At 49.0% G+C, this 26,758-nt stretch overlaps 1 protein-coding gene across 4 annotated transcripts in view; it reads left to right on the top strand.

Annotated features, from left to right (window-relative positions):
- Evl (Enah/Vasp-like) overlaps positions 1-26,758 on the top strand; it is a 149,191-nt gene that overhangs the window by 111,181 nt on the left and 11,252 nt on the right. For all 4 annotated transcript variants that reach the window (XM_008825629.2, XM_008825627.2, XM_008825630.2 and 1 more), the window contains exons 4-8: positions 16,068-16,131; positions 19,878-19,939; positions 21,555-21,784; positions 22,477-22,598; positions 26,371-26,431. In XM_008825629.2, coding sequence (XP_008823851.1) covers positions 16,068-16,131; positions 19,878-19,939; positions 21,555-21,784; positions 22,477-22,598; positions 26,371-26,431 — 539 coding nt within the window. The remainder of the gene's footprint in view (positions 1-16,067; positions 16,132-19,877; positions 19,940-21,554; positions 21,785-22,476; positions 22,599-26,370; positions 26,432-26,758) is intronic.

The following is a 26,758-nucleotide window of genomic DNA, read 5'->3' as shown; positions in this document are numbered from 1 at the left end:
AACATAATTTTTTTTTCTGAGTCTGTGTTACTTTACTTAGTATAACAGTTTCTAGATCCATCCATTTACTTGCAAATTTCATTATTTTATCTTTCTTTACTGCTGAATAGAACTCTACTGTCTAAATGTACCATATTTTCAACATTTAGGTTGCTTCTATCTCTTAGCTATTGTGAAAAGAGCAGCAACAAACATGATTGTACAAGTATCTCTACAATAGGATGAGTCCTTTGGGTATATGTCAAGGAGTGGTATAACCGGGTCATATGGTAAGTTAATTTTTAGTTTTTTAAGAGTTCTCTATACTGTTTTCTATAGGGGTTGCAGCAATCTAGGTTTGAAACACCTTTCCTTCCTAGGGCCTAGGATTAGAGTAGGGCTTTGAGAAGCAGGTGGGGTGCAGGGCTCAAGAAGACTTGAAATAAGTAGATTTTATGCATCTTTTCCCTTTTGGTTCTTGCTAATGAAGTCCAGTTAGACCTTCCCAGTAGGTAAGTGCAGAGACCACAAACACCTCTGAAAGGCAGACTACTGCATCCAGAACTTAGAACTCCTGCTTCTCAGGCATACTGGAGCCCCCCAGGAGTGTATGAGTCACAGTACCTGCAACAGAAGTTGCCCTGTTGGATAGTAGTGTAAAATTGAATTCACAGAGTAGCAATCAGGAACAGCCCTGCTGTTCCTGGCAGGCCATCTGATCTTGGGCAAACTTGTCTTTCAGCCTCAGTTTCCTATGACACTTAACAGAAATATAATCACAAGGGTGAATGGCCCTATGCACAGAAAATCACAATTCTAGTGACAGGAGTTCTGAAGACAAGCTGGGCAGAACAACCTTGACATGGAAGTTACGAGTTAGCAAGTCTATGTCCAACTCATTGGGAAGTAGACAATTCCATTAAGAGCCATTTGCACAATATGAACCTGAAGCCAGAAGCCAAAGCCTCAGGATATTAGGTATGATTTGGAAGATTGGGCAGGGGGGTGGAGCAGAAGCAGGAACAGTCAAAGACAGGTTTGCAGGTTTGGAGTTGGATACAGTAAATTTCAAACTGGCCATTCTGAGAGTACCAGAATCTAGCTGGCTCCTGCAGGGCCCTCACCTTGAAATATTCAGGATAGTTCTGCTTACTGATGGTATGCAGTAGCACTCTGAAAAAAGAAAAGAGAGTTCCTGCAGCTTAGTGGAAACCCACAGTGGTAAGCTGAGATGAGGAAAAGTGGCCTCTGGAAAATAATGCTGTATGCTTTTCAGACTTGGCTTGCTTATAATATCATTGTAACTTTTAAGATCTGTCTTGATGCTGGATAATAAGTGATTTTCCAGTTTTTCCAACTCACCCCTGCTCAGTGTCCTCATTCAATTCAATGCCCAGTAGCTCACTGACTGCAGTATCTTTAGAGCCAAGGGAAAGAGCTCACTAAAGGAATGTCTGGACAAATCTTTGTGAATAGGAGTAGTTCGGAACTCTGAATAGTTGGGTTTTCCTTTCCTCGCTGAAGGGTCAAAACAGTGTTAATTAACCTCTTGACTTTAGCCTCAGTTTTGCTTCCTATAAACTTCTTTTCGCTGGAAATTACCAAGTTAGGTACCCCTAAAGAAAAAGAAATCCTGAACTGTTTTCCTCTCCCTGGCTGGGGACTGTAGGTACTTTTTCCTCCAAGAGTGCCTTCTGGGCTAGCTTGAACCAAGGTCACAGATAACCCAGACTTTGTTCCCTGGCCTCTGCTTCATTCCATCCTCTCTGCCCTCCTGCGGCCACACTGTAAGAGTGAGCCCTGTGTGCTTGTTAAGCCCACCTCACTAGAATAGAATATGATGCTTAGAGGCCTGGCTGCTGGATCAGGCAGGGTCTCTGTGAAACTCTCCCATACCAACACTTACACAAGTCACCTTCTAGACGTTGCTCCTGCTAGTCTGTGTCTTCCCTGCCTCTGGCCTCTTGTCCCTTCTCATTTTCCCCTCACCTTCAAAATTCTACTGGTTCTTTTGGTACATTGCTGCCACGGCACAGTTATTCTCTCCTCCCATACACTCCACAGTGCTTTATTTTTGCCTTTATCCTAATAGTGCCACTTGGCGCAGGACAGGCTCCAGCACATGAATCCAGTCAGCTTGGAAATTCAAGAACAGTCCTCTTTACTTCTGGAACCTCAAAAATCCAGCATGATGTCTGATGTAGGTGACCTCGGTATACCCCAACCAGGCTGGGGGAGCAAGCCAAGACCTAGGGATGTGACAGGCCTGGAGCTGATCTTCATAACCTGTTAGGCTCTAACTCAGAATCAAGTATCTTAAACCGTCTGGGTCAAGTCTGGGGACAATTCTGCCACATCATGGTCTCCCACTGGCTCTTTCAACCCCATACACTTAATATCCTTCTCCTGAAATATTGGGCCGGGAATAACAAGTCAGCCCTCACTTCCCCCTTCCATATGGGCTCTGTCTTAGTTAGTTTTTTATTGCTGTGATAAAACACTGAACAAAAATAACTCAGGGAGGGAAGGATTTATTTCATCTTAAAACTCTTGAATCACAATCTGTCCACTGAAGGAAGTCAAGGCAGGAACCAGGAGACAGGAACCGAAGCAGAAACCAAGGAGGTTTACTTACTGACTTGCTTTCAGACTCACATTCAGCTACCTTTCTTATAGAGCCCAGGCCCATCCATGAAGGGAAAGTACCGCCCACAGTGGTTTGGGCCCTCCTACATCAATAAGCAATCAAGATAAGCCCTCACAGACATGGCCAAGGCCAAAGTGTTGGAGGAAATCCTTCATCTGAGGTTCTGTCTTCCCAGGTGACTCTCGTTTGTGTCAAGTTGACAAAAACTAACCAGCACAGGGGCCAAATTTCTGTCTGGCCTGGCTGCTGGCACTTCTGAGGAAGGTGTCTGCATAGCCCTCACGCTGGGTTCTGCCCTCATTTCATTTACCTTATGTTGGTGCACTGGAGATCCCTGGCCTGCCTCCTGGTGGCCTGTCTTTGCTCATCTTTTGCCTTGCTGTGTCTACAAAGCTATCCTAGGTGCTCAGGGAACCTCGGAACACTGGTGCCATCTCATTGGCCGGGACTCTTGGTTGGCTGGTTTAGTCTGTGAGCTCCTCTGGGGCAAGCACCTTGCTTTTCGTGTATTTATCTACATCCTAAAGAGAGACTGACTTGTGAGTGTGTGGTGCATGTGTGAGTGAATGAGTGAGCAGAGTCACCATTTGTTCCTTTCATTTGTGTGCTTACATATCCCATGCTCCTCACCTTCACACTCTTGTCTGAAGAACAAGACGAAGTTCCTGAACCATCAGCACCACTTGCCAGCCAGCCTGTGAAACTGGGCTCAAGGTGAGGGGTGCTATCTGTGATTGAGGGACATGGTCAATGGAATTGTCTCACACAGAAATCGCACCCGTCACCTTGGCCTGCTGAGCACCACCCCAAACCAAGGAGCACACCTTCCCTGCCAGCAACCCTGCTGAAGGACCCTTGACTGTGGCCATGAGGGGTATGTGCTGCAGAAAGAGCTTTGGACACAGACCTGGATGGATCTGGTCTCCAGCCCTTGCACAAGTCACTTGTCCTTTCCTGTTTCTTTGTCTATAAAATGGATTGTCATACCTACCTCACAGGGGTGTTGTGAGGATAGCATAAGACACTGTAAAAATCCTTTGTCACCTGAAAATTACTCTTCACAAACCATCTGCAGAGGTGCCTGTCAGTACAGAGGTGCTCATTCCCAGGACAGTGTTGACAGTGCACTGTGGAACAAGATGGTTGTGGTTGTTCACTGAAGGGAGTGGATGTGTGGTTTGAGAGTTTACATCAAAGTCTGAGGAAAGGCTCTGCCTAGACTTTGGGGTGCTCTTCTGCATGTAAACAGTACTTTGCATCCTCTTGGGCATCCTTGATTTCTGAACACCAGACAAGCATCCTACTGCCCCCTTGTCCTTTTAAAGAACTGCTGGGTCATCTGCAGTTTGCGTCCCAGAGAAAAGAGACCACCTCCTCCCCCAGCACCAAAGTCACCTCTTAACACTGGTGGCAACGTGCCTTTGGAGCTCTGAGACTTGCTGAGACCCTACATACCCAATGAGGGTGAGGATAGTGAGCCAAAACCTGCCTCACCTGCTGCCCAACACACTCCTGGGGGAAGCTGTCTAGCCAAGTTTCACCAGCTGTGCTCAACATAGGCAGTTGACATAAGGATGTAGACTGGAGGCTGGGGGCCCTGCCATACCCTAGCTGCATGCATTTGCCCCACACTCTGTTACTTGTAGCTAAGCCTTCATTTCTTCCTCTTTAAGTAGCTATAAGGACTGGCAAGATGCCTTAGTGGATAAAAGCACTTGCTGCCAACCCAGAAACCTGAGTCCAATCCCCAGGACCCATGTGGTGGAGGGAGAAAACCAACTCCTGCAAATTGTCCTCTGACCGCCACACACATGTGTGCACATACACACGCACGCACGCACACACACACACACACACACACACACACACATACGTAATGATAGTAAGTCAGTAAATAAATGTAAAGTGACCTCAAAAAACTGTCACAAGGCTGGAATTAGAGAAAGTAAGTAGGAAAGTGGCTTGTAAGCCACATGAAGCACCATAAGGGTACAATTTATGCTCATCCTAGAGCCCCAGTCCTTCAATTTTCACATTGTTGATGTGATACTCCTGGGACTATCATGACTCCTTACAGAAAGAAGCAAGCCTCTCTTTCCACATGCCATTGTACAGTCTCCTGGGTCTTCATAGTATCTCCTGGATTCTGTAAAGAGGTGTTAGAACTATGCCTCTCCTTTAAGAACAAGGGGGCAAAGGCTCACAGCATTTAATGATTTGCCCAAGGCCACACTAGTGAGAGAGACTCCAGTTCTCAGTCCAGGTCTCTGCTCACTGGACTGTCTCTCCAAGAGACCCTCCTTGGCCAGTAGCCAACACTCTGTCTAAACTATAACCTACCTTGATGGGGGTGATTATGACCACTTCATTTGGCCCATCTTTGTATCTTGTAGAGTGAGTAGAGAACTCATTTATGTCCATTTGTTTTCTTTACTCTCTCAGAGCACATATAATCATCTCTTTCTTAAAGAATGATGATCTTGAGCCTGGTGTGGTAAGGCACACCTGTAATCCTAGCATTTGGGAGGCTGAGCCGAAGGATTGTTAGTTTTCAGAGGAACCTAGGCTGCATAATGGAACACTGTCTCAAAACAAAAAACAGTAATAATTATTTCACAGGTAGCTTTTTGCCAACTTTCAGCTCATGTAGGATAAGAGCCATTCATGTTAGTGAGTGAGTAACGCCCCCCAGGGCTCAGAAGGACCCATCCACTCCATCTACACTAACTGCTGCATTAGTCCGCTCAGGTCTTTCCTCACAGCAAGCAGATGCATATTTCCAGCTCTAGCTCTAGCCAGGTCACTTCTTACTCAGAGTTCTCAGGGCCATCAGTCTTAACTTGGAATGAAGTCCAAGCCTTTACCAAAGTCTGCATGTCCTGGTCCTGGATGCCTTTCTGAGCTTACCTCTTTATGACCTTGCTCATTGCATTCTAGACATACTGGCCTCTTGCGGTTCCCCAGAAATACCAAGAAAGGTCCTGACTCAGGGTCTGTATACCAGGGTGTACCTTCAAGATCACAGCACTTCCCCTCACTTCACTGGAGACTGCTGTATCTTTCTTCATGTGCATATGCCTTACTGCCCCACCCCTCCTCTTTAGCCTGTAAGTGGAGAGTGGTTTGTGTTAGTCCCTAGCACCTAGCAAGTATGACTCATTTAATGGATGAACAAGTAGCTCTGTGACTTACTGAGCATCTCCTCTTGGCATTGTGTCAGCTTTTATACAAACATAAATTAGACATGGTTCCTGCCTTTACCCAGCTCACAGCCAGGTGAAGAAGCGAGTCATATGGATGTGAGTTTTAGTCCATAGCTACTTACATCCAAGTTTCTGGACCTGGGTGAGGTAGAACATGGTGGAAGGGCATAGTGAAGGAACTCTACTCATCTCAGGACAGCCAGGAAGCAGGGAGAGGAAGAGAAAGGTGGAAAAAGAGTCCAGAGACAAGATGTACCCTGCAGAGTCACACCCCCTCAACTGACACACATCCTCTAAGTAGGCCCCACCTCCTAATAACCATTCAGTGGTAAATTTGTCAACTGATTACCCATTGGTGAGTTTTCTGTCTCCTTAACCTGCCACCTCTCATCAGCACTGCCAAACCTTCAACACATAAGCTTTTGGGGGATACTTCATACCCACACCATTAGCACTATGCATGATATGGATCTTAAAAGATTGAGACAAGTTTGCCAGTTAAAAGTGATCCAAAAGAGGAAATTAAGCCAGGCATGGTGGTGCATGCCTTTAATCCCAGCCCTGGGGAGGCAGAAGCAGGAAGATCTCTGTGAGATCTAGGCCAGCCTGGTCCACATAGTGACTTCCAGGCAGACTGGGACTAGGGAAAAGGAAGGAAATATGCAAAGACACAGCAACATGTGTGAGCCTTGTGCTGCTCACAGAAGCACCTGTAGGACAGCAGATGAGGTTTGATGGGTAGGCAAGGCCAGATGTGGAAGGACAAGCTCAAATACAATAATCAAGGTTCAGACTTCCATCTGGATCTGGAAAGTCAGACCACCTGATAGAGCCAAGAGTCAAATTCAGTTTCCAATAGCAAGTCCATGTTCAGAGCAATGCTTGGCAGATTGTGAACCCTCATGTGTTGGGTGCTGCAGTCCTTGTGAGTTTCATCCTTGTGCTTCCCCTCTTGTGGAAAGATTATATCCCCAGGAGGGAAAGTGAGACGCTGTCCCAAAGACACAAGATCCCACAGGATGGATCTGTTGATCCTGCAGAGGGGACTGAGCTGGGCAGAACAGCTATATGAACTTCACCTCAGGGAACAAGTAAGATGCTCTTCCCAGGCAGCAGGACCAGGGGTTGGGGCTGCAGGTCCTCTGACACCAGTGTGGTCCTTTAAAAATCAACGTATACTTGGTGCTGAGCATGGTGATACAAGCCTATAATCCCAGTGCTTGGGACTCAGGAGACCAAAGCAGAGAGAGTAGAATTCAAGGCCAACCCCAGCCACATAGTAAGACCCTGTTTTTAAAAATATCCATGAATATTTGGGGTATTTGCGTTCTTCCCCAGGGACATAGAGAAGTGTTGGGGTACAGAGAAGATTGAGTGAACAGAAAGTTACAGTATTGATCGCAAGCTGACTTGGGCCACGTGCAGAAGCCCACAGTGGAGAAAGAAAAGGAAGCAACCAACACTGCCACCTGAGGAGTGAGGGAAGGTGTCTTGGGGTGGAGAGCTACTGTTGTGTTCCTTTTCCTGGGGAGACATAAAAAAGTGTGTTCACCTGAGACAGGGCACTGGCTAACTGCTCCATCCAGGTTCAGCTTGGTAAGCCAGTGAGTTTGTTGAGATTACTTACATGGTCATGGGTAACTCAAACAGCTGTACCACCAAAACATCCCATACCAGCTTGGTGACAACTCAAGAAAGCCATGTGGCAGGTTCCCACCTCTTACATACTCTAGCACACCCCTGCTCTGGTTCATTTCCGTTACTATGATAAAAACACCCTGACCAGAAGCAATATAAGAAAGAAAGGGTTTGTTTGATTTACAGTTCCAAGTTATAGTTCATCATGTTAGGGAAATTATGGTGGGAACACAAGCAGCTGGTCATGTGACCTCTACAGTCAAGAGGATGAGCACATGGATCCTTGCTTGCTCTCAGCTAGCTTTCTCCTAGCTGAGAATCCCTGCCTAGGGGTTCTGGAACCCCTGCCTAGGGAGTGATGCCACCCACAACGGGCTGGGTCTTCCTACATCAATTAACTTTCAAGACAGTTCTCCACAGACATGCCCATGGGCCAGCCTCATCTAGATAAGTCCTCATTAAGACTCTCTTCCCAGATGATTCTAGATTATGCCAAGTTGACAGTTAAAGCTAACCAGTACAAGAGCACAAACAGCTGGGGTGGGAAATGGGAGATAGTAATGTCTGGGCCTGGTGATCTCTTCCCTCCTGGAAAGAATGTTAACAGCCTCATTACTGTTCCATGGATCTCACTAGCCATGACTCTGGGCAAGGTATTCTGTAGAACATCACAGCAGTTTGCTTCAGGAAGATGGATACCAGGCCATGGCCAGGGGCAGGAACTCCAGCCTTCCACATAGAGGGTACTGTCCCTGTTCCCTTGAGCATGGCAGCTCTGATGCATCGCTGAGTGTCCAGAGTGCTACCCAGGGATAGGAGGAGCAGCAGCACAGTGTGAGATAAGGTTTGCTGTCAGGTTGAGGATTGATCCTCTACACACCTTGGGAGCTGGTCAGACTGGAAAAGAATGCAGGAATGGCAGGAGCAGGATAGGAATGAGGGTAGATATGATGGTGAGGAAAAGAAGACAGTACCAAGAGGCCTGTGGAGGGCCAGAAAAGAGCTGGTGGCAGAGCTGCACACTGCTCAGGAATTCATTTGCCTGATTTCTGTTCCCTTTTCCTTCACACCTACCCTCACCCCATCAGAGTAAGAGGAGTGTTGAGAGGGGAGGGCCTTTCAGACAGATACCTAGTATCCCAGAGCCCCTACAAGGGGTCTGCATGGTCCCTCAGGGCCCATAGAGCTTGTTGGAATCAGGTAGCCATGAAGATTCTGATAGGTTACCTGGGAAGCTTCATTAAAGATTGACAGAGTGAAGCCCACTTCACTTCTGCATATGCGTGCAGGACAGCATATCAGTTACCACTGCGCCAGCCAGGCAGCTGAGGAAGAAGAGGTAAGTGGCCAGGATGTGAGAGGCGCCTTGCAGACTGTCGAGGAGCCCTGCCTGTAATGGTCAGCAGGGAGTGGACCTTTCACTGCTTCTGCTTCTGCCACTGTGACTGCACCGTGCTTTGCAGAGTGACCTGTAGGTGATGGAGCTTCTCCCTCTCCTTCCTGCCTCTCCTCTTACTCTCACCTGCTCCTGGGGCTGGGTAGGGCCAGAGTACTTCTTGGGGAAGAATATCTCTCACTGCTGACCAGGGTCCTTCCAGGAGTAGTGGGGTTGAAGCATATGGCTAATGGGGCAGCCTGGGCTCCTGCTCCAGCTGCAGTGCTCGATGGAAGCCTGACCACTTCAGGCAAGATGCCTGCCCGTCCTAAGGCAAGGCTCAGTTTCCCCACTTAGAAAATAAAGCTAATACTTTCTCTTGGAGGATTGGGCAAATTAGTTCTGCAAAGTGATATGAAGATGATCCATAAGCCATACAGGTTAGTAAATTATCACTGTAGTTCATTCTGCTGGCGATTCATTTCAAGATTAGTTTTGTGTCCTTATGTGAGCTATTAAGAAAAGAAGAAAAGAGGATGTTACTAAGAAAGCAGCTTGCCTGAGCAGTCAGCCTGAGTGGGCTGTAGGTGGGGCGCTCTGCCTGGGAACAGGAGGCTAAGTTCTGACTGTGTGTTCTCTCTGATGTGAATGTGGCTTTGGACAAACCTCTGCCCTTTCCCTGAGCCTCAGGACCCCTCCGTGCAAGGAGAGGCCAGTGGGGACTAGGGAACGGTTACCCAGAAGGCCTCACGCTGTCACTTGTCAAAATTAGAAGAGGCCCTCTCCTCTGCCATATCATTTCTGAAGCACAACAGCAAGGGCTGGTAGGCTTTTTGCTCTGTGTGGCCTGGGCACCTCCCTTCTCGATATCCACTGGTCACCAAGGAGCTGGGTTATAGCTGCCCAGACCAGAGCCAGGGCTCAGGGATGAGGGTTTATTGCTGGAGTTCCAGAAGTGACAGATCAGCTGGCAAAGTAGTCCATTGTGATCTTAAATTGCTGTAACAAGGCCAGGCGTGGTGATGCACACCTTTAATCCCAGCACATGGGAGGCAGAGGCAGGCGGATCTCTTTGAGTTCAAGGCCAGCCTGGTCTACATAGTTCAAGGACAGCTACAGCTGTCTCAAAAAGACCCCCCCAAAAAAAAATTGCTGGAACAAAGACTAGGCAGAAGACTGGAAAATTTACTCAGTGTTCTGTTAAGCAAGCAGTTAAACCAGCATTAAAAATAGAGGGTGGTGATCAAGTATTTGTCTGCTACTGAGTTGAGCACGGGAGCTGCTTTTGCTTTTTGAACACACACATGGAGATATTTGTGTAGCCAGGACAGAACATCAGTGTGCTGCGAGTGACAGCCCTGGGCTGGGAGACATTTGTCCTGTGTGCTGGTCCCAGCCCTGCTGCCAATTCCTGTGTGGCTTTGACAGGGTAACTCATGGCCAGACCCAGTCACAGACTCCATTCATACACTGACACTTGTCCACCTGGCAGCAGGACCAGCACCCACAAGGAAGGCGTGTTGGGGGAGTCATGTCCCAGAAAGCCTCACACAGTCTCCAGCCAAAATGGAAAATGAAAAAGGAGACAGCTAGAAAGATGGTAGACAGGGAAGAGGAAGCAACTCAGGAGGGCTTGGGACTCTGCCCAGTCCTGACCAGATGGCTGTTGTTCACTGGCCAGAAATTCCATCAAGCATCACTGAGCAGGTGCTAGATCCTTTGTCTCTGGCACTCCTGGGATCTCAGGTTGCATCTTTTCAGGAGGCCAGAAGATGCCTTTCTTATAGAGATGAGCTGGAAACTTAGCCTATGCCTCTATCCCAGAGGAGCCAGGGCTGCTAATCTAGAGCCTCTTCAGTGAGTGGGAGGGAGCAGAAGGCCTTTGTTAAGAGCAAGTGTCAGCCTTACCTCAACTGCCCACCTCAGGCTGTGTAAAGTAGCGCACAATACCTCATGCAGGAGACTTACAGGACTTGTGACCTCTGAAGGGACTTGTAGCCATTTACTTATTTATCCCAAAGGTGGTGCCTGCTACTCATGCAGTTTGGGAATTCAAAACGAGGGGAACCCCACCACCCCAAGATACTCATTATTAATACTTTGGCATGTTTTCTTATTTGTCCTTTTGAATTACAGAGATTTGGAGTGCTCAGTGGTAGAGTACTTTCCTAGCATGCACAAGACCCTGGGTTCAATCCCCAGTGGGGGAACAGGGAGAATATTTAAAGCTAAATGATTTTTTTTCCATCTTTTTCAGTATATAGGAAACTAGGGCCCAAAGAGGAGAGGGATTCCCTACAACACTTAATTACTTAGTGATAGAACTTCAGCAAAGAGTAATCCCTGCACTCAGGAGGCTAAGGCAAGAGGATGCTGAGTTCAAGGCCAGCCTGGGCTACATAGTGAGAATCTGTCTTACAATACTAAAAAGTAAAGTAAAATAAAATCACCTTAAAGGGGATTTCTATAAACTTAAACATCCTAGAAGAGCATAGCCAGCAATGGGAAGGGACTGAAAGGTGAGAGTGGGGGCCAGTGGGAGGGCTGGAAGGGAGCAGAGCATAGTTCCCATTTCCCAAGACCTTGAAGGATCCCTGCAAGACCACCCCTCTGATCCTGTCAAACTTCTGGGGACAGCCCTAGCTGGATAGGTTTCAGCCATTAGGAGGAAGACTTTCTACTGATGAGAACTGCCCAGTTCTGCTAGGGCCCAGCACACAAGACCAGACCCAGTGGCCCTTAAGGCTCTGTGTAGCCTTGTGTGCTTCTTTTCTCTTGGAACACCTCTTCCCAGGTCCCACATAGACGGGAACACTGTGTCAGTTAGGCCAGTGGGCACTGAGAGGCTGTAGCTTGCCCTCATCTTGTCCAAGGAAGGAATTGCCGGGATGTTCTGCACAGCGATTCCTCTGCTCTTGTGTTATGGGTGGCTATGGTGCCTCTCCCTCTCCTGATACTTCTTCCCTCCTCTGACCCTTTCCTTCCTTTCATCTACTGCAATCATGCAAATTAGTGGAGGGCATTGGCTTTAGGGTCCTCTGTGCCACAGCTCAACCTCATTTTCAGTCTTGACCTACAAAGGGGCCACCTGCCATGGTACTATTGTTTCAGTTCCCCGACTTCCTTGCTTCTTGGAGTGACTGAGTTTGCAGCAGGCCTCCTAGGGTAAGTGAGGGTCACATGTGGCATCACTTGTAAAGTCTGCACAGGATTTGGTGCATAGCACAGTCAACCTCCAGTACATTTGAGTGCCCTCCTCCTTGACTCCTCCCTTACCTTGCCTGCTCTACTCTTTTGAAGTTTATGGAGTGTAGGCCTTGGCTCAGCCACTATTGCCAGCGCTGAGAACATTTGAACTGCAGACTTCTGCTATTTTCTAATATTTGGCACCAGTGGTCTCAGCCATTGCTGGAGCTCTTCTGTTTGTTATCCATCCTTTATTCATAAAGGATTCATTGCATGTCAGCTGGGTGCCAAGAACGGTGAGTGCTGGGAGTCTGGAGGTGACAGCAGTTATGTCCCTAGAGCACTGGTTAGGCGACCCTGTGCTTGTGCTCTTTGTGTCTTCTGGGTTTTTACAGGCATATATAACATGGCCTGGTGAACATGGAACAGGGCCCAGGATTATAGACTGAGTCCTGACACAGTGCGCTATGTGCACCCAGGCTACTCATGTCCTTATCTGTCCTGTAATTGTCCTTGTCTCAGCACCTTGACCAGGTTGTCTCTCTGAGGCTGAATTCTGAGTCTTTCTGTCTCTGTTCTCCTTACCCTTTCCTGAAGACGATGATACCCTGCTCAGAATCCTTATATCAAAGACTATGCTACAACAGTCCTCTGAAAGGGGCAGTATAAGGCCTTGGCAGATCTCTCAGTCAATAAAACACTAGAGGACCTGTTTAAACCCCAGAATCCACATTAAAAGAGAGCAATGGTATGTACTTGTAATTCCAGCACTGGGGAGGAAGAGGCAGGCATATATCCCTGGGGTTTACTGGCTAGCCAGCCTAGCCTAATTGGTGAGTTCTAGGCCAATGAGACTCTATCTCAAAAAAAAAGGGGGGGAGGTGGTGAGTGGTGCCTGAGGAACAACATCCGAGGTTACATGCACACACACACATGCAGGGTGGAGAGCAATATAAGTAATGTGTTTTAAGTTAGGACTGTTTTGGCCACCTTACAGTATGCCAACCACTGAAACAATGAGTTTATCAAGAGAGTCTATTTACAAGGTAGCTAAGTGTGGATGAGAGAGCAGGTCTCAAATTGACCTCCACAGAGATAGGGTTTGGAGACATCTGTGGGCTGAACAGGATGATTTAAGATGTGAGGAAGGTGATGGGGGAGTAGAATCATATATGATCTGCACATGCATGATCATCTCTCAAGTCTTCATAACATGCACTTCTGAAATAGTAGTGCAGCTAGGGTAGTGGCCAAGGCAGGAGGATCATGAGTTCAGAGCCAACCTATGCTACATTAAAAAGATACTGACTGTCTCAGGGGCTGGAAGAGATGGCTCAGTGATTAAGAGCACTGTCAGAGGACCTGGGTTCAGTTCCCAGCACCTTTATGGTGGCTAAGAACCATCTGTAACTCCAGTTCCAGGGGGATCTGATGCCCTCTTCTGACCTCCTCAGGTGTTACAGATGCCCTTAAAATGCAGGCAGTACACTTGTACACATAAAAATAAAAACAATAAATAAAATATAAAAAAAGAAAATGCTGTCTCAAGGGTATGAATGCATGCCTGCAATCTCAGCCCTTGGGAATCCCAGCCCTCAGGAAGTTGAGGCAGGAGATCAGGAGTTCACAGGCCAGTGAAGGGGTTGGTGACTCTAACAAAAGTAGGTTTCAAGTACGTGGAAAAAAATCTAGGCAACTTTGTCATCATGACCCATGTATCAGAGGTGTTATCTACAGCAAAACTAGCGGGAGACTGATGATCTGTTGTCCAACTGCATGTCCTCCCAGAATGGTAATTTTTAAAGTCAACTGGAAGCAAGGAAAGTTACATGGTTTTCATATTTTTGCCTCAGTTTCAAAATTAAGCTTACGCAACCTTGAAGGGGTCTATGAGGGATGGAGAAGTTTGCCCGTAACCTGCCTGACACCTTCGGTGAGTTCAGGTGTGTTTCTGCCCTGCCCAGTACTGATCTCACTCTCAGCGGGGACTCAGCCTCAGGCCTCACACCTTCTAACCATGCTCTGTCCTGGGGTCCTTCAGCTCAATCCCCTCTCACAAGATTCTTCTCCCCCACACCATCATTCTACTTCTGGTGGGCCCGTGGATGGAGGCTGACCCCTCTTCACCTTCTTGTGTATTTCCCCCATGGTCTCCACCTTGTGACCTACAAGGACCTCTTGTGTGGGACAGGAAACAGCCATGGTAACCAGGCCAGGACAGTAGCTGCAAAGGACTTTGCAGCAACCAGTGGAGCCCAGGCATCCAGGGCCTTGGCCTTAGGGCAGGGACCAAGCCTCAGATGAGGGACTATATGAGGTTGCCAGGGTAGGGGGACTCAGCCTTCAGAAGGACAAGTCCAGATTCAGGAATGAGCTCAGTTGTCCAAGCTAGAGCCAAAACCCTGGGCCAGGCTAAAGCAGAGTCCCAGAATGTAGGGCTGAAGGATGGGAAACCTCCTGCCTCAGCCCACGTGAGTGAGGCAGGGCCAGAGACTCCTTCCTGTCCACTATGCAGACACTAGGCACACCTGAGAGCACCATCCAGGGCAGCTTGTCTCTTCTGGTGGCATGTGAGACTACCACCTTCATTCTTCAAGCCAACCTCAATCTGATTATGGTGACACTGAACTTCAGAAAGAATGATGTGGCATTTGGCAGATGCTTTCTGTCTTGATCTGCCACTTTTTATATGTGTCCTCTAAGGGAGTCACCTGGCCTTCTTGGGCCTGGCTTCCTTAGTGGTCCCAAGTCCTTTTGGGCATTCTCTGAGCTGTTGTAAGATTACAGTTGAAATGTAGATTAAGTAAAGACAGTTGTCTAGGCATTGCTGTAGTTGGTTCCCATAGTAATTGGTTCCATTTTCTGAGAAAAGGAGAGGAAGACCACTAAGACCCTAGGCCTCAACAAAGTGGGAGACTGAAGAGACACCCCTCCCCCAAGGTATTGCTGTGGTTGTAGAATGAGTTGCTTTCACTTCATCCACTGGCAGAAACAAAACTGCTTGCCCGGCCCCTCCCTCAGTCACTGACCCTTCACACTTCCCAGGGGACACCTGAGCCATTTAGAGAAGAAACAGCTCTTCCTCTGGTTGGGGCTGCAGCCTAGATTTCATTTTAAATGTGGCGCAAGACATGCTGATGTAGGCTCCCAGCACCAGCCCTCCTGTGAACATGAGGCTCAGCAGTGGGGTTCTGCCCTGTGGGGTCTGCCGTGGGTATGGCCTGCAAGGCTCATGGTAGCCCAGAGCTAAAGGAGCCATGGGCGATGATCCCACCACCATCCATTCACAGCTCCAGACTCCCAGTGTGAGTAGCAGAGAACAGCAGGCACAAGAAGGAGGGGCCCACCCTACATTTGTAGTCCCAGGTTTAAATCTGGCTATTGCAGCTGTAGATATCAATCCTGCACTCAGAGACTGGAGTAAAGTAGACTATTAGGTTTGGTGCTTCTAAACCCACTAGTGATGTCAGGATAAAGTCAATGGTGAGGAATTGGGACAGTTGGCAAAGGAGGAAGCAGAAGCAGCAAGTAATATTTGAAAGGAAGGAAACATGTCAATGTCAACAGCTAAGCGTTTGGATTCCATGTATGGCTCAGAGGGAGGTGCCACAAGAAATCAAGAGAGAAAGGGTGAGTGAGAGACTGAGGTAGGCAGGTGCTGCACAGGTGTGAGCACCCACTTTCAGGTTTTTAAAATTTGCGTTTATATTATGTGTATGAGTGTTTTGTCTGCATGTACGTAAGTGCACCGTGTGTGCAAAGCCTACAGAGACCAGAAGAAGACGTCGGATTCCCTGGAACTGAAGTTCAAGTGGTTGTTAGCTGCCATGTGGGTGCTGGGAACCAAACCCAGGTCCTCTGCAAGAGCAGCCAGTGTTCTTAACTGCTGAGCCATCATTTCTCTAGCCCCATGACAGCCAATTTTTAAAGGAATGGGGCATCTCCTCCATTGCCAGGAGGGGTGGCAAGCATATATGGTTGTTTGTCAGGGCCTTTTTTCCCTCCACTGACTGCTCTACTCTGCTTCTCTGCCCCACAGGCCCCTCCACCCAGCGTCAGGTGCAGAATGGCCCCTCTCCTGAGGAGATGGACATCCAGAGAAGGTAACCCTGTGCCCGGGAGCTGCCCCCCTGACAACCTCCCCAGTAGTACCAGGAATGCCCTTCAACTAGTCAGGAAACTAGCGCTCAGGACAGCACTCTCAGGGGCATCTGCTGGGAACGAGGCAACAGAACAGGAAGGACAGGAGAGCTAATGCAGACATCTCCTCCTGGAAGTCAAGACAAAAGCCAGGTGGTAGAAGTCCTGAGTTTTACAGAGAACACCCCTGAATCTTAGTAGTACAGCTTTGTGATAGGCCTGACCATGTCCTGAGCACTGGTCCTTGATGGTTAATTGAACTCCTGAGTGCATTAGGAAGCAGTTATAAAAGGGAGGGAGTATCTATGGGGAAAGCGGCTCCCCAAGGGTTGGTTGGAGGGCCATAAGGTAGAAGGCCTGGGAGAGAGGATGGAACTGTGTCCTCAGATCACACAAGAGGTAATGGTGGCTCCCCAAGAAACATCCTTTCCAAGGTCACATTGCCAGAAAATGAACCCAAACCCAAGTCTACTATCTGTGCCTAGAGCTCTGCTTCTGACTGGCTTTTACTCTCAGGTCTGTGAATTTCACTGAAGGAGGCAAGCCCAAGCTAGCGCCCCACCCCCACCCCCACCCCCCGCTCTGTGGAACATGGAATAGAGCTCCAGGTGTGGTGACAGGCTCTGAAAAAGTTTTGACAAGAGTCAGGGAGCTGGCATCAGCTTCCCAACAGCTGCCCTGAGCCTTCCTATAAGACTTCCTCTTCCCTGGCCTCTCCCAGACATCCTGGGGTGAACAATTCCAGAGTCTTTTGACTCTGACATGATATATCATGAGCTACTCGGCATAGCCCTCAGTTTCCTTGTTTGAAGATGATGTGACTCTTGCTTTGCCTGCCTCGGGCACATGAGGTATTGAATGGACATAAGCTTAGTTGTGTTGCAGGTATGAGTTCATTTTTGTCCACTCACAGGTGTTACCAATCTATAGGCCAGGCGTCCAGTCCCTCAGGAAGGCCTTGTACACTTTGTCATGTTTTAATCCTCACGCTCACCCTTAGGGGTTGTTGCCACTGTTTCCTAGAAGCTCAGAGTGAACATGGCTCAACCGTAGGGAGCACAGTGCTAGAGCAGAACTAGCCAGCAGTCAGATCTGACTCCAGCCACAGCTTGCCACCATGTCCCAGGGTTCCTGCATGCAAAGGAGGACAAGGAGTGAACCCTCCAGCTAACAGGAGGCAGATTGCTGCTGCATAGATTTTTCTGTTCTTAGAACATCTCCAACACTCCAAACCTTAATCCAAGGCCAAGTCAAAGTGCACATGTAGAGTTCAAGGCCCTACAAAGGTCCCCTCCTCAGACTAGAGTACCCCCTAATGGTCATCTTGTGCACTGCAGGAACCCTGCTTATTTCAGATGGAAGAAGCCCAAGGAGGAAGATGGCTTATTTACTCCATATCTTAACTTTAGACTGTGCGTGCGTGCGTTTCCACATGGGGCCACAAGCATGCCAGGAAAGTTCTCTACCACTAAGCTACCTCCCCTGGCTGAGGCCTGATTTTAAATGTTTTTCAAATGTCCTGTTTTACTGTGGCTCTCTAGGTATGTGGGTCTTGCAGGGGAGGTTGGAGCTTGGGTAATGTTTTGGCAGCTTGCATGTAGAAGCTAATGCAGTTGCTGCTGGAAGCTCATCACATATTTTTGATGCCCCAGGGAACATATCCATCCTTTTTCAGGGATCTGGCATACTCTTACAAGAACCCATGACAAGTGGTAGTATGTTCATTTTACAGACAAGCACCTGAGGCCCAGGAAAAGGAAATAACTTACCCTTGATCATAGCTCCATGAATCCCAGAACAAGAACATGAAAGCTCTCTTCTTGAGATCTACATAGTCCTCCTCCTCATAGCACTTACTGAGCACCTACTGAATACCAGAGCTCACTGCAGACCAAGGCTGTCGGTCCATGGCTGTTCTAATTGCCTTCAGTTACTGTGACAAAACTCGGACCAGTACCAACTTGGGGAGGAAAGGGTTTATTTGGCTCACTTCTCCCAGGTCACAGTTCATCACTGAGGGAACCCAAGGTAGGAACTCAGGGCAGGAACCTGGAGGCAGGAGCTGGAGCACAGGCCATGGAGGAACATTGCTTACTGGCTTGCTCCCCCGTCCCATGCTCAGACTGCTTTTGTATACAATACAGGACAACCTGCCCAGGGGTGGCACCACCCACAGTGGGCTGGGCCCTCCCACATCACTCAGCAATCAAGAAGATGCCCCACAGACACAGACCAGTCCAATGGCTCCCTCTACCCAGGTGTGTCAGGTTGACAACTAAAGCTATCTAGCACAATGACCAACAGACCTGCACTGCTATAACCCCTTCCACCATGAAAGAGTCACAGCCTCAGCTTTTGAGCCAGAACTAGCCTCAAAACATTCAACTCTGAGCTTCACTAGCACGTTTGGAGTTTGCTTCTCTGGTTGCAACCCTGCTGCCATCTCTAGATGATTTGAAAAGGCCCCTCTCATTCTTCAGTCTTCACTTCTGAATTGTGTAGACATATTTATGGGTCACTATCTTCACCTCTCCAGCCTCTAAGGGCACCTGAGGCCGCCCTGCCATGAAAGACTAGGCACCTACCTATTATATGCCAAAGATCCATGAGCTCACTGCAGATCAAGGCCAACAAACCCATAGCATCCTAATCCCTTCTGAGTACTCTGCTCTGTAGTACCAGGTGGCCCTCTGAAGGAACATCGAGCCTGTGGCCTTCATGGTCACGTCTTCTGACAACTAACATACCTAAGAACTGTACCAGGGGACTCAACCAGGGGCTTTGCTGAAGCCTCATTTATTGAGGCCATAGGCCTCCACAGGTGAGCCCGTCAGCCCAGTGAAAAGTTTTATCACTCCAGTGAGTAAATCAAATTAGCCAGAGTCACTGAGGCTTCTGTGAGGGGCTCCCTGCCCAGTGTCCCAGCTTAGGAAACTGCCAGTTCTCCATTTAGGTATTTGAATCCAACACATCCCCTCTCTTAAGAGGAGGCAGCCCAGAGAGCTAGGAGATAGCTCAATAATTAAAGAGCTTGCCTTGCAAACACAAAGACCCATACTTACTTTTAAAAAATTAATAAAAAATGTGGGTCTGGAGAGATGGCTCAGCAGTTAAGCACACTGACTGCTCTTGCAGAGGACCCAGGCTTTGTTCCTACTGCCCACATGGCAGCTAACAACCATCTTACCTCCTGTTCCAGGGGATCTGATACCCTCTTTGGGCCTCTGTGAGCACTGCACAACATGAGTGCTTACGGACATGCAAGCAAAAACACTCGTACACATAAAATAATAAATATTTTAAAACATTAGGCATGGTATCACTCACTTACAATCCCAGAGCTGAGGAGGCAGAGACAGGCAAAGCCTGGGGCTCACTAGCCAGGCAGTCTGGGCTACTTTGCAAGTTCCAGTCCAGTGAGAGACCCTACCTCAAAAAAAGAAAAAAAAAAAAAAAGTGAATGATGCCTAAGGAACAACATTCAAGATTACCCTTTGGCCTCCACAGGCACGTGCGCTTGCACACACACACACACACACATCACGCATGCACGCCCCTACTCACATGCAAGCATGCACATACACACACACTGCCCAGTGCTCTCTCTTAGGAGTACCACAGAACCAGCTCTGAAGCCTGGGCTCCTGGGCCCAGAAGGCATTGTTCTGGGGATAGAGGGGTCAGGCCATCTGCTGTGGTTGCTTTTCAGACAAGTGATGGAGCAGCAACAGCACCGTCAGGAGTCTCTGGAGAGAAGAACTTCAGCCACAGGTGAGAGTTTTCTGCCTCCCACACTCTCCACTATGGCCCCTCCACTTAGATGGGGCCCTCTGCATTGCCACTGATTGTCTAGGCTGAATGTCAAACCATCACTTTAGATGAAGGTAGGGATGAGACCAGAGCATAAGGTTAAGAGGTTCCTCCATTTGGTCTAGTTCCTACTCACCAGTCTCCTGGCCCTCACATTGCTCAGTCCCCAGGTGAACATATAGGGAGCATCTCCTGTGCCAGGCACTGTGTTGAGAACCAGGGGTATGCCGTGGACAAGGCAGACAGTCCCTGTCCCTAGGAAGCCTTGCTTCCCCTAACCTAGCCATGGGTGCTGGAGGCACTCAGAGGAATGGCCAAGGCCCCTTGTGTCAGAGAGGACTGCCAGAGCAGAGGCCCTGGGTACCAAGTGAGACTTAGCACACCACAGGAAGGGGTATTACATTCACTGACTTGGACAGGGCTTTTTCATTTACCTCATGCTTTTGTATCATGTCGTACTTAATTTGCTCAGATGCATTCTGAAGTAAGCAAAATACCATCCTGTTTTGTTGATGAGAAAACAGCCCCAGCTGCCCTCCAGGTGTTCCATGCTTGGGCTGAAGCCCTCTCATTGGGTACCACATCGCCTCCTCCCCACTGCCCAAGCCCACTGCATATGCCTTGGATGATCTAGTCTTGCCATCCTGCCAGTTCTTCCTATCACCTCTGGGGGCCTAGCTCTGCAGTGCAGCCTTATCCTACCTGCACTCTCCCTTCCCACTTCCTCTCCAGCACACTGGCTTCTCATGTTCTCCCCAGCATCCTCTTCCTCCTGTCTCCTATAAGACAGTTTTGCAAGAACTTCAGGCTTCACAGGTATGGCACTGTGTGCTGCTCATTGTAGCATGTGTCTTGTAACTTGTCATAGGGTCAGTTCTGTGTTCATCCATGTGATTTGTTGACTTTCCCCACTAGGCTTCAAGTACCATGCCACAGTGCCTGCCACACAGTAGAAGCTTGGGCAGCCTGGGGCAGAGAGCTGATGGGTGGTACATAGTGGAGCCCAGCATTGTTCTTTAACCCAAGGCCCAGTCAGTCTTTGACCCGCAGTGACCTGACAGTCCTCAGAGGCCAAGGGTCGGTCTCAACTACATCTTTGGACCAACTTCAGTCAATGCTTAAGGTGGTGCCAAGTACTTAGAAGGAAAAAAGGCACGCACCAAGAACTTCCCCTCCCACTAGAAAAGCATGACTGGAGCAAAAGGAAGTTTGCTGCACTCAAGGAATGTTAAGCTGGTGTGTGCCAGTTCAGTTCAACCAGGCCCCAGGTCCTGAAGACACCAGAATAAGGAGCAATTGTAACTAGACCAAGTTAATTCTTCAAGGCCTTCCTGGAAGAGGCAAACCTTGTTCTGGTCCTCATCCCTCTGAGGAGCAAGCTGTCCTCCTCCAGGGGCCTGAGATGAGAACAGCCGGTTTCTAGCCGGCTGCTAGAGACTGACTTCTCCCCATTGCATTTCAGGGCCCATCCGGTTTCTAGCCGGCTGCTAGAGACTGACTTCTCCCCATTGCATTTCAGGGCCCATCCGGTTTCTAGCCGGCTGCTAGAGACTGACTTCTCCCCATTGCATTTCAGGGCCCATCCTCCCACCTGGGCATCCCTCATCTGCAGCCAGCACCACCCACTCATGTAGTGGACCTCCACCCCCACCCCCACCCCCAGTCCCACCTCCACCCACAGGGGCTACTCCCCCTCCCCCGCCTCCCCTGCCAGCAGGAGGAGCCCAGGGGGCCAGCCACGATGAGAGCTCTGCATCAGGACTGGCTGCTGCCCTGGCTGGAGCCAAGCTGAGACGGGTACAACGGGTAAGAGTCTCTGGTGGGGCAGGTGGGGCACGTACGCTTCACACATCTACAGAGTGCCTCTGTGCCCTGCCCGTTGCCAGTTATTAAATGTGCATACTGGGACAGCACTTTGTGAGCTACAAGCTACCTTACTGAAAATAGGCTGTGGCTGATCCTTACATCGACCTCCACAGGTAGAAAAGGCCTATTTTCCTCTTTACAAGTGTGGAAATTGAGGCATTGGGCATTTAAAGAACTTCTTCCAGTCACATGGTTTCTACATTTCAGTTCGGACTCAAGCTCTGGGTCTTCTGAATCTACTTTTGCTTTTCTCATGGAACTCGCTTTAGCTTTGCTTCCTCACCCCCAGTGCATGTGCTCTGGAACAAGTATGAACTCATGTAGTCATAAATGTGGTAGTAAAAGAGTGCCTCTGATATAGATCGCTGGCTTGAATTTTGCTTCCCTCCCACAGAACTGTTTCCTCCCCTGTGACCAGCTGGCCTTGGCAAGGACTCAAGCCTGTGGGCCTTCCATGCCAGTCCCCAGGCCTCTCTAGACTCTGGTTTTCTCACTGTGGGGTTGGGAGTATTGGACTAGAAGCCCCACTCATGAGGTCTTAGGACTCATGCACACATTCCTGCATCCCCTGAGAGAGGGGCTGCTGCTCTCACCACTGTGCCAGGGTCTGGCATGTGCTTCTTCACCCTCAGCCAGAAGACGCATCTGGAGGCTCCAGTCCCAGTGGGACCTCAAAGTCCGATGCCAACCGGGCAAGCAGTGGGGGAGGTGGAGGAGGCCTCATGGAGGAGATGAACAAACTGCTGGCCAAGAGGTGGGTCTATGTCTCCTAGAATCCACATGCCTGTTGGGAAGCTTCCATCCCTCCACATTGTACTGGGAGCCCCTGCTGGGCCCCAGAATTTTTTTGTCCCTGGGTTTAGGTCAAGCAGGTTCCATAAGTTCCTTTAAGGGCTGTCTGAAGGATCAGCCAGAGGGATTCCTCTCAACTCTAACCACCCTGCCCCCTTTCTTGCAGTCTGACAAGTATCTAGTAAAGCCTCTTTCCTGAGCAGGGCTAAGCTGGAGGCCATTGCTAAGACACATTGACAGAGAAAGAGCATCCCCTGCACTTGGGAGCCCAGCAGACAGAAAGCTGAGTTCCAGACTTTCAGAGAGTTCTCTGGAGAATGTGGAAGAAGTCGTCCACCTCACCAGGTGGCTGGCTCATAAGAGGAGGCAGGAAAGGAATTGCAAAGTGGCATGAGCCCAGAGAGGTGGGAGAAGGTTCCTCGGTGCTGTGGTTGGCTCTGGGCCTATTACCTGGTCACCCACCTCTCCAGCACAGGTGAAATTCCAGCCTGCACAATGGCATCAGCCTGTCCCCTAAGTGGCATTGACCCATCACAGGAATATGCTGACTCTAGATTACTGTGACTGTGGCTGACCTGGGCACCAGAGGATGCAGGAACAGGCCTGGTGTCAGGACACTCCCTGATACCTAAGAACAACCCAGCACAGATAACCCACAGCAGAGACTGGCTCCCTCAGTGCCCCACTTGTCTTCTCACTCTCTTAGTCTTCCAGGCCACCTTCGAGGCTTGTCAGCCTGAGTAAGAACTCCGTGTACTTGGACCTTCCTTCCACATTGTTGCCTAATTCATCTCATTAAACCCAAAAGGGAGGCTCTGTGAGAATAAAGAGAGGTGATGGGCTCATAAGTGCAGGCAGCTGGACTATTGCTTCATGGTGAGGTAGAGCCTAGGTTTCTCCATTCATGCGACAGACAACAGTACAGAGACACTATCAGAAAGCAATGAGGTGCTCTGTAGCATTGGCCTCTCCTGAGCTCCCAGCAGACCTAGGCAGACATGCAAGCAACTTTCACACAGCAGTAGAGACCTGCAGGAGTTGACTGTGGCTTACTGAGGAAGAGAACGGGCCTTGAAGAGGAGGCTCCACATGCACTCAAACCATAAGGGGAAGTGCAGTTCTCAGGGCTTGAGAAGGAAGTGCGTCCCATGAAAGAACAGCAGAGGTAAGGCAGTGTTCAGACACCCACAAAGGCTGAGAGGCCCACTGTGTGTGAAGAACTGGACTGCTAGGAGGTAGGCCAGTGCTAAAACTGAAGAGCACGTCACTGTGCCCAGGAGGGTCGCAGCTCAGAGAGGTGAATAGGGCCTCAGATAAGAGTAGAAAATATTTGTGGAAAAGAAAATAGTTACACCTTCCCTGAGTCTAAGACCAGGGAACTCGCAACTTGGCATAGATGGTGTAGCCCAAACTCAGATAACAGGGAAAGGCCAAAGTTGCCAGGAGCCAAGGAAACACGAGGTGCTGGGTGGACTCCAGGCCCTACTAAAGCAAACGTGCTTTGCACAACCCTGCAAAGATCAATTCAGCCACTCTTTGAAATCCAGCTCTGTGATGGGCACTGGGTAGAGTCGGCAGGCTCTCCTGGGAGGACTGTCCTGGGCATTTCTTCTAGCAATGCACCTGCAGCCTTTGTCTTCTGCTGCTTTTACGGCAGGCATTTAGAATCTCTACCTCGAATACAGGGCGGGTGTGAACACTTGCTGAGAGTTGCTGTCTGGCCAGTCCTTTCACAAACATTTACCTCTAAATCTTCACAGTTTAGAGTGGCTTAGTCTGCAATTGTTTGTTTGTTTGTCTGTTTTTAGTGTTGGGGACAGAACTCCTGGCCTCACAGATGCTAAGCAAGTAAGCATTCTACCACTGAACCAGCCCTCAGCCCTAAGATGAAACATGGGCTTCTGGGCAGCAGTAGATTGAAGTGGGACAAGGTGACCGAGTAAACTAGTAAGGTGATCATTGTAGTCCAGGAAGAGGTGACACTGGCTGCCAGAAAGCCAATGGCAGTAAAGATAGGGCACAAAATGGGAAGAAAATCAAAAGATAGAATTAACAGGTTCACTGTTCCAGGTTTCTGGGCTGAGTAACCAGGTAGGTAGAGCTGTCCTTCTGAGATAAGGAGGCCACTATGTGAGCCTTCCCAATGACCATTGGCAGCCATGGGCAGCTCCTCACACACCACTTCACTCTTGGCAGGCAGTTAACCTCAGGTTATCAGAAATTAATGCTCTGGAGGTGTCACCCAGGTAAAATCCACAAAAGCACACCTTCAAGAGATATAAAGGGCCTCCATATCTAGACATAGGAGGGAGCCAGATTCAGGTGAGCACTGAGGCTAGAATATGGGGCGCACGCTCTCTCTCTGGGCGCACTCCCAGAATGGCACTCCCCCGCCGTGCGTCTCTGGCCGCGGCAGCGGGTGCCCCGCAGGCTTTTCCCACAGGCTTGGGTCCCGTGTCTCTGTCCGCGCGTCTCTGGTGCTGACAGCTTCCCTGCGACTGGAGCGTTGTCCAGCTGAAATCCTGTCCCTTTTCCACCCGTGTACTTTTCCTCAGGATGCGAGGTCCACTGGCCACTGAACCCCACGGGAAAAGTACGAGGACAGCGAAAGCTAGGATGTCCGCAAGTCGGTCAGGTCACGAGGGAGTGCGCCCCCCGGAGAGGCTAGGTCGCCGGTAGTAAGGCACAGAACTCAAGACTGGTTTAGTCTGTGTTACAGCTTTATTAAGTGTCTCTGCTCTCAGTAATTCAGCAGCTCTGCGACCCAGCTCTCTGTCTATTAAGAGAAAACTAGGATACTTATACCATGGGGGTAGTGGTAAAAGCTTTGGCTGTTAGATGCTTTGTGAGGCATTCTATTTACATATGGAAGTGGGTTTCTGCCAGACTGCTGTCTGCCTGGAGAAATTACAGGAAGGCATGGTACCTTTCAGAGCCAAAGGCCATGTTTATGTTATGGCATTTGTGGTGGACACTTCAAAAGGAGAGACAGGAAAGATGCCAGGAAGACACCCTGCTATGAAAGGAGCCCTCAGCACATGATCCCGAGCTGCATGAGCTGTCTGGTCGTGGAGGGACTTCTACTTTGCATAACAGAGGTCTCCAACACCAGAAGGTGTAAATGAAATCTTTCATGAGAAGTAATTCATATATGTAAGAAAAATGTATGAATTGCATACACGGCAGCCCCGGAGCTATCCTGGACATTTTTAGGTTCTTAGTGGTGTTCTAAACTAGAAAGGATGTGACTTAACTGAGGTCCAAAACAGGAGAGTGGCAGGAGAAATTGTCTTGTTTGGATTGGCATGACCCAGCCAGCCACCTGTGATTGAGGCTCAGGGAGGTACTAGTCCATCCACCGGGCTAGGCCTTCAGTGTCTTGGGAGTATTGCTGCCTCTCAGCTAAACTCTGGCCTCTGGGAAATATAGACAGGGTGCAACTTGTCTCCTCTCCCTAAGAAGCTATGGTCATAAGAGACTTAACACCTCACATGCCTCCTTCCTTCCCAGACCAGTTTGAGTCTAGGTCATGGGTGAACACAGAAGGCCTTATTCCCCTATCCTTGGCTCCTATGCAGAAGGGTGCCTGACCAAGTGGCCCTTTCACATAGACATCCTACCCCCCACTTGGACCATTGGAGAACTAAATGGTTCTGGCATGGAAGCAGCCCAGTATTCTAGGTCAGTGTGAAACCTTAGGAAGCTCATTTGTCTTTTTCCTCCCCGACATCTAGGAGAAAAGCAGCCTCCCAGACAGACAAGCCCGCTGACAGAAAGGAAGATGAAAGCCAAACAGTAAGTACAGCTCCACCCACCTGACTATCTCCACAGTCAGCCGATCTACCAGGAAGGCAGTTGTGGAACTGGGTAGCTGGTTTGGACATAGCTGTGAGCGAGTACCAGGAATCCATCTACAGATTCCTGGATGAAGGAATGAAGAGAGTTCTGCCAGGCTTGCACACCCTGAGCATTCTCTCGCTCTCTTTTTTTAATTGAATTTTTGTGCATTTCATACACTTTAATCATATTTAGGCCCCCTCCCCTATCTTTACTCCCCCCATAAGCTATGGATATCATGCATTCTGTCATACATATTAAGGCCTATCAAGTCAAGTTTGGGTC

This window comes from Nannospalax galili, unplaced genomic scaffold (assembly GCF_000622305.1).
Source record: "Nannospalax galili isolate Female #2095 unplaced genomic scaffold, S.galili_v1.0 scaffold188, whole genome shotgun sequence".
NCBI classification, from domain to species: Eukaryota; Metazoa; Chordata; class Mammalia; order Rodentia; family Spalacidae; genus Nannospalax; species Nannospalax galili.
This window is presented reverse-complemented; position numbering and strand designations above follow the sequence as displayed.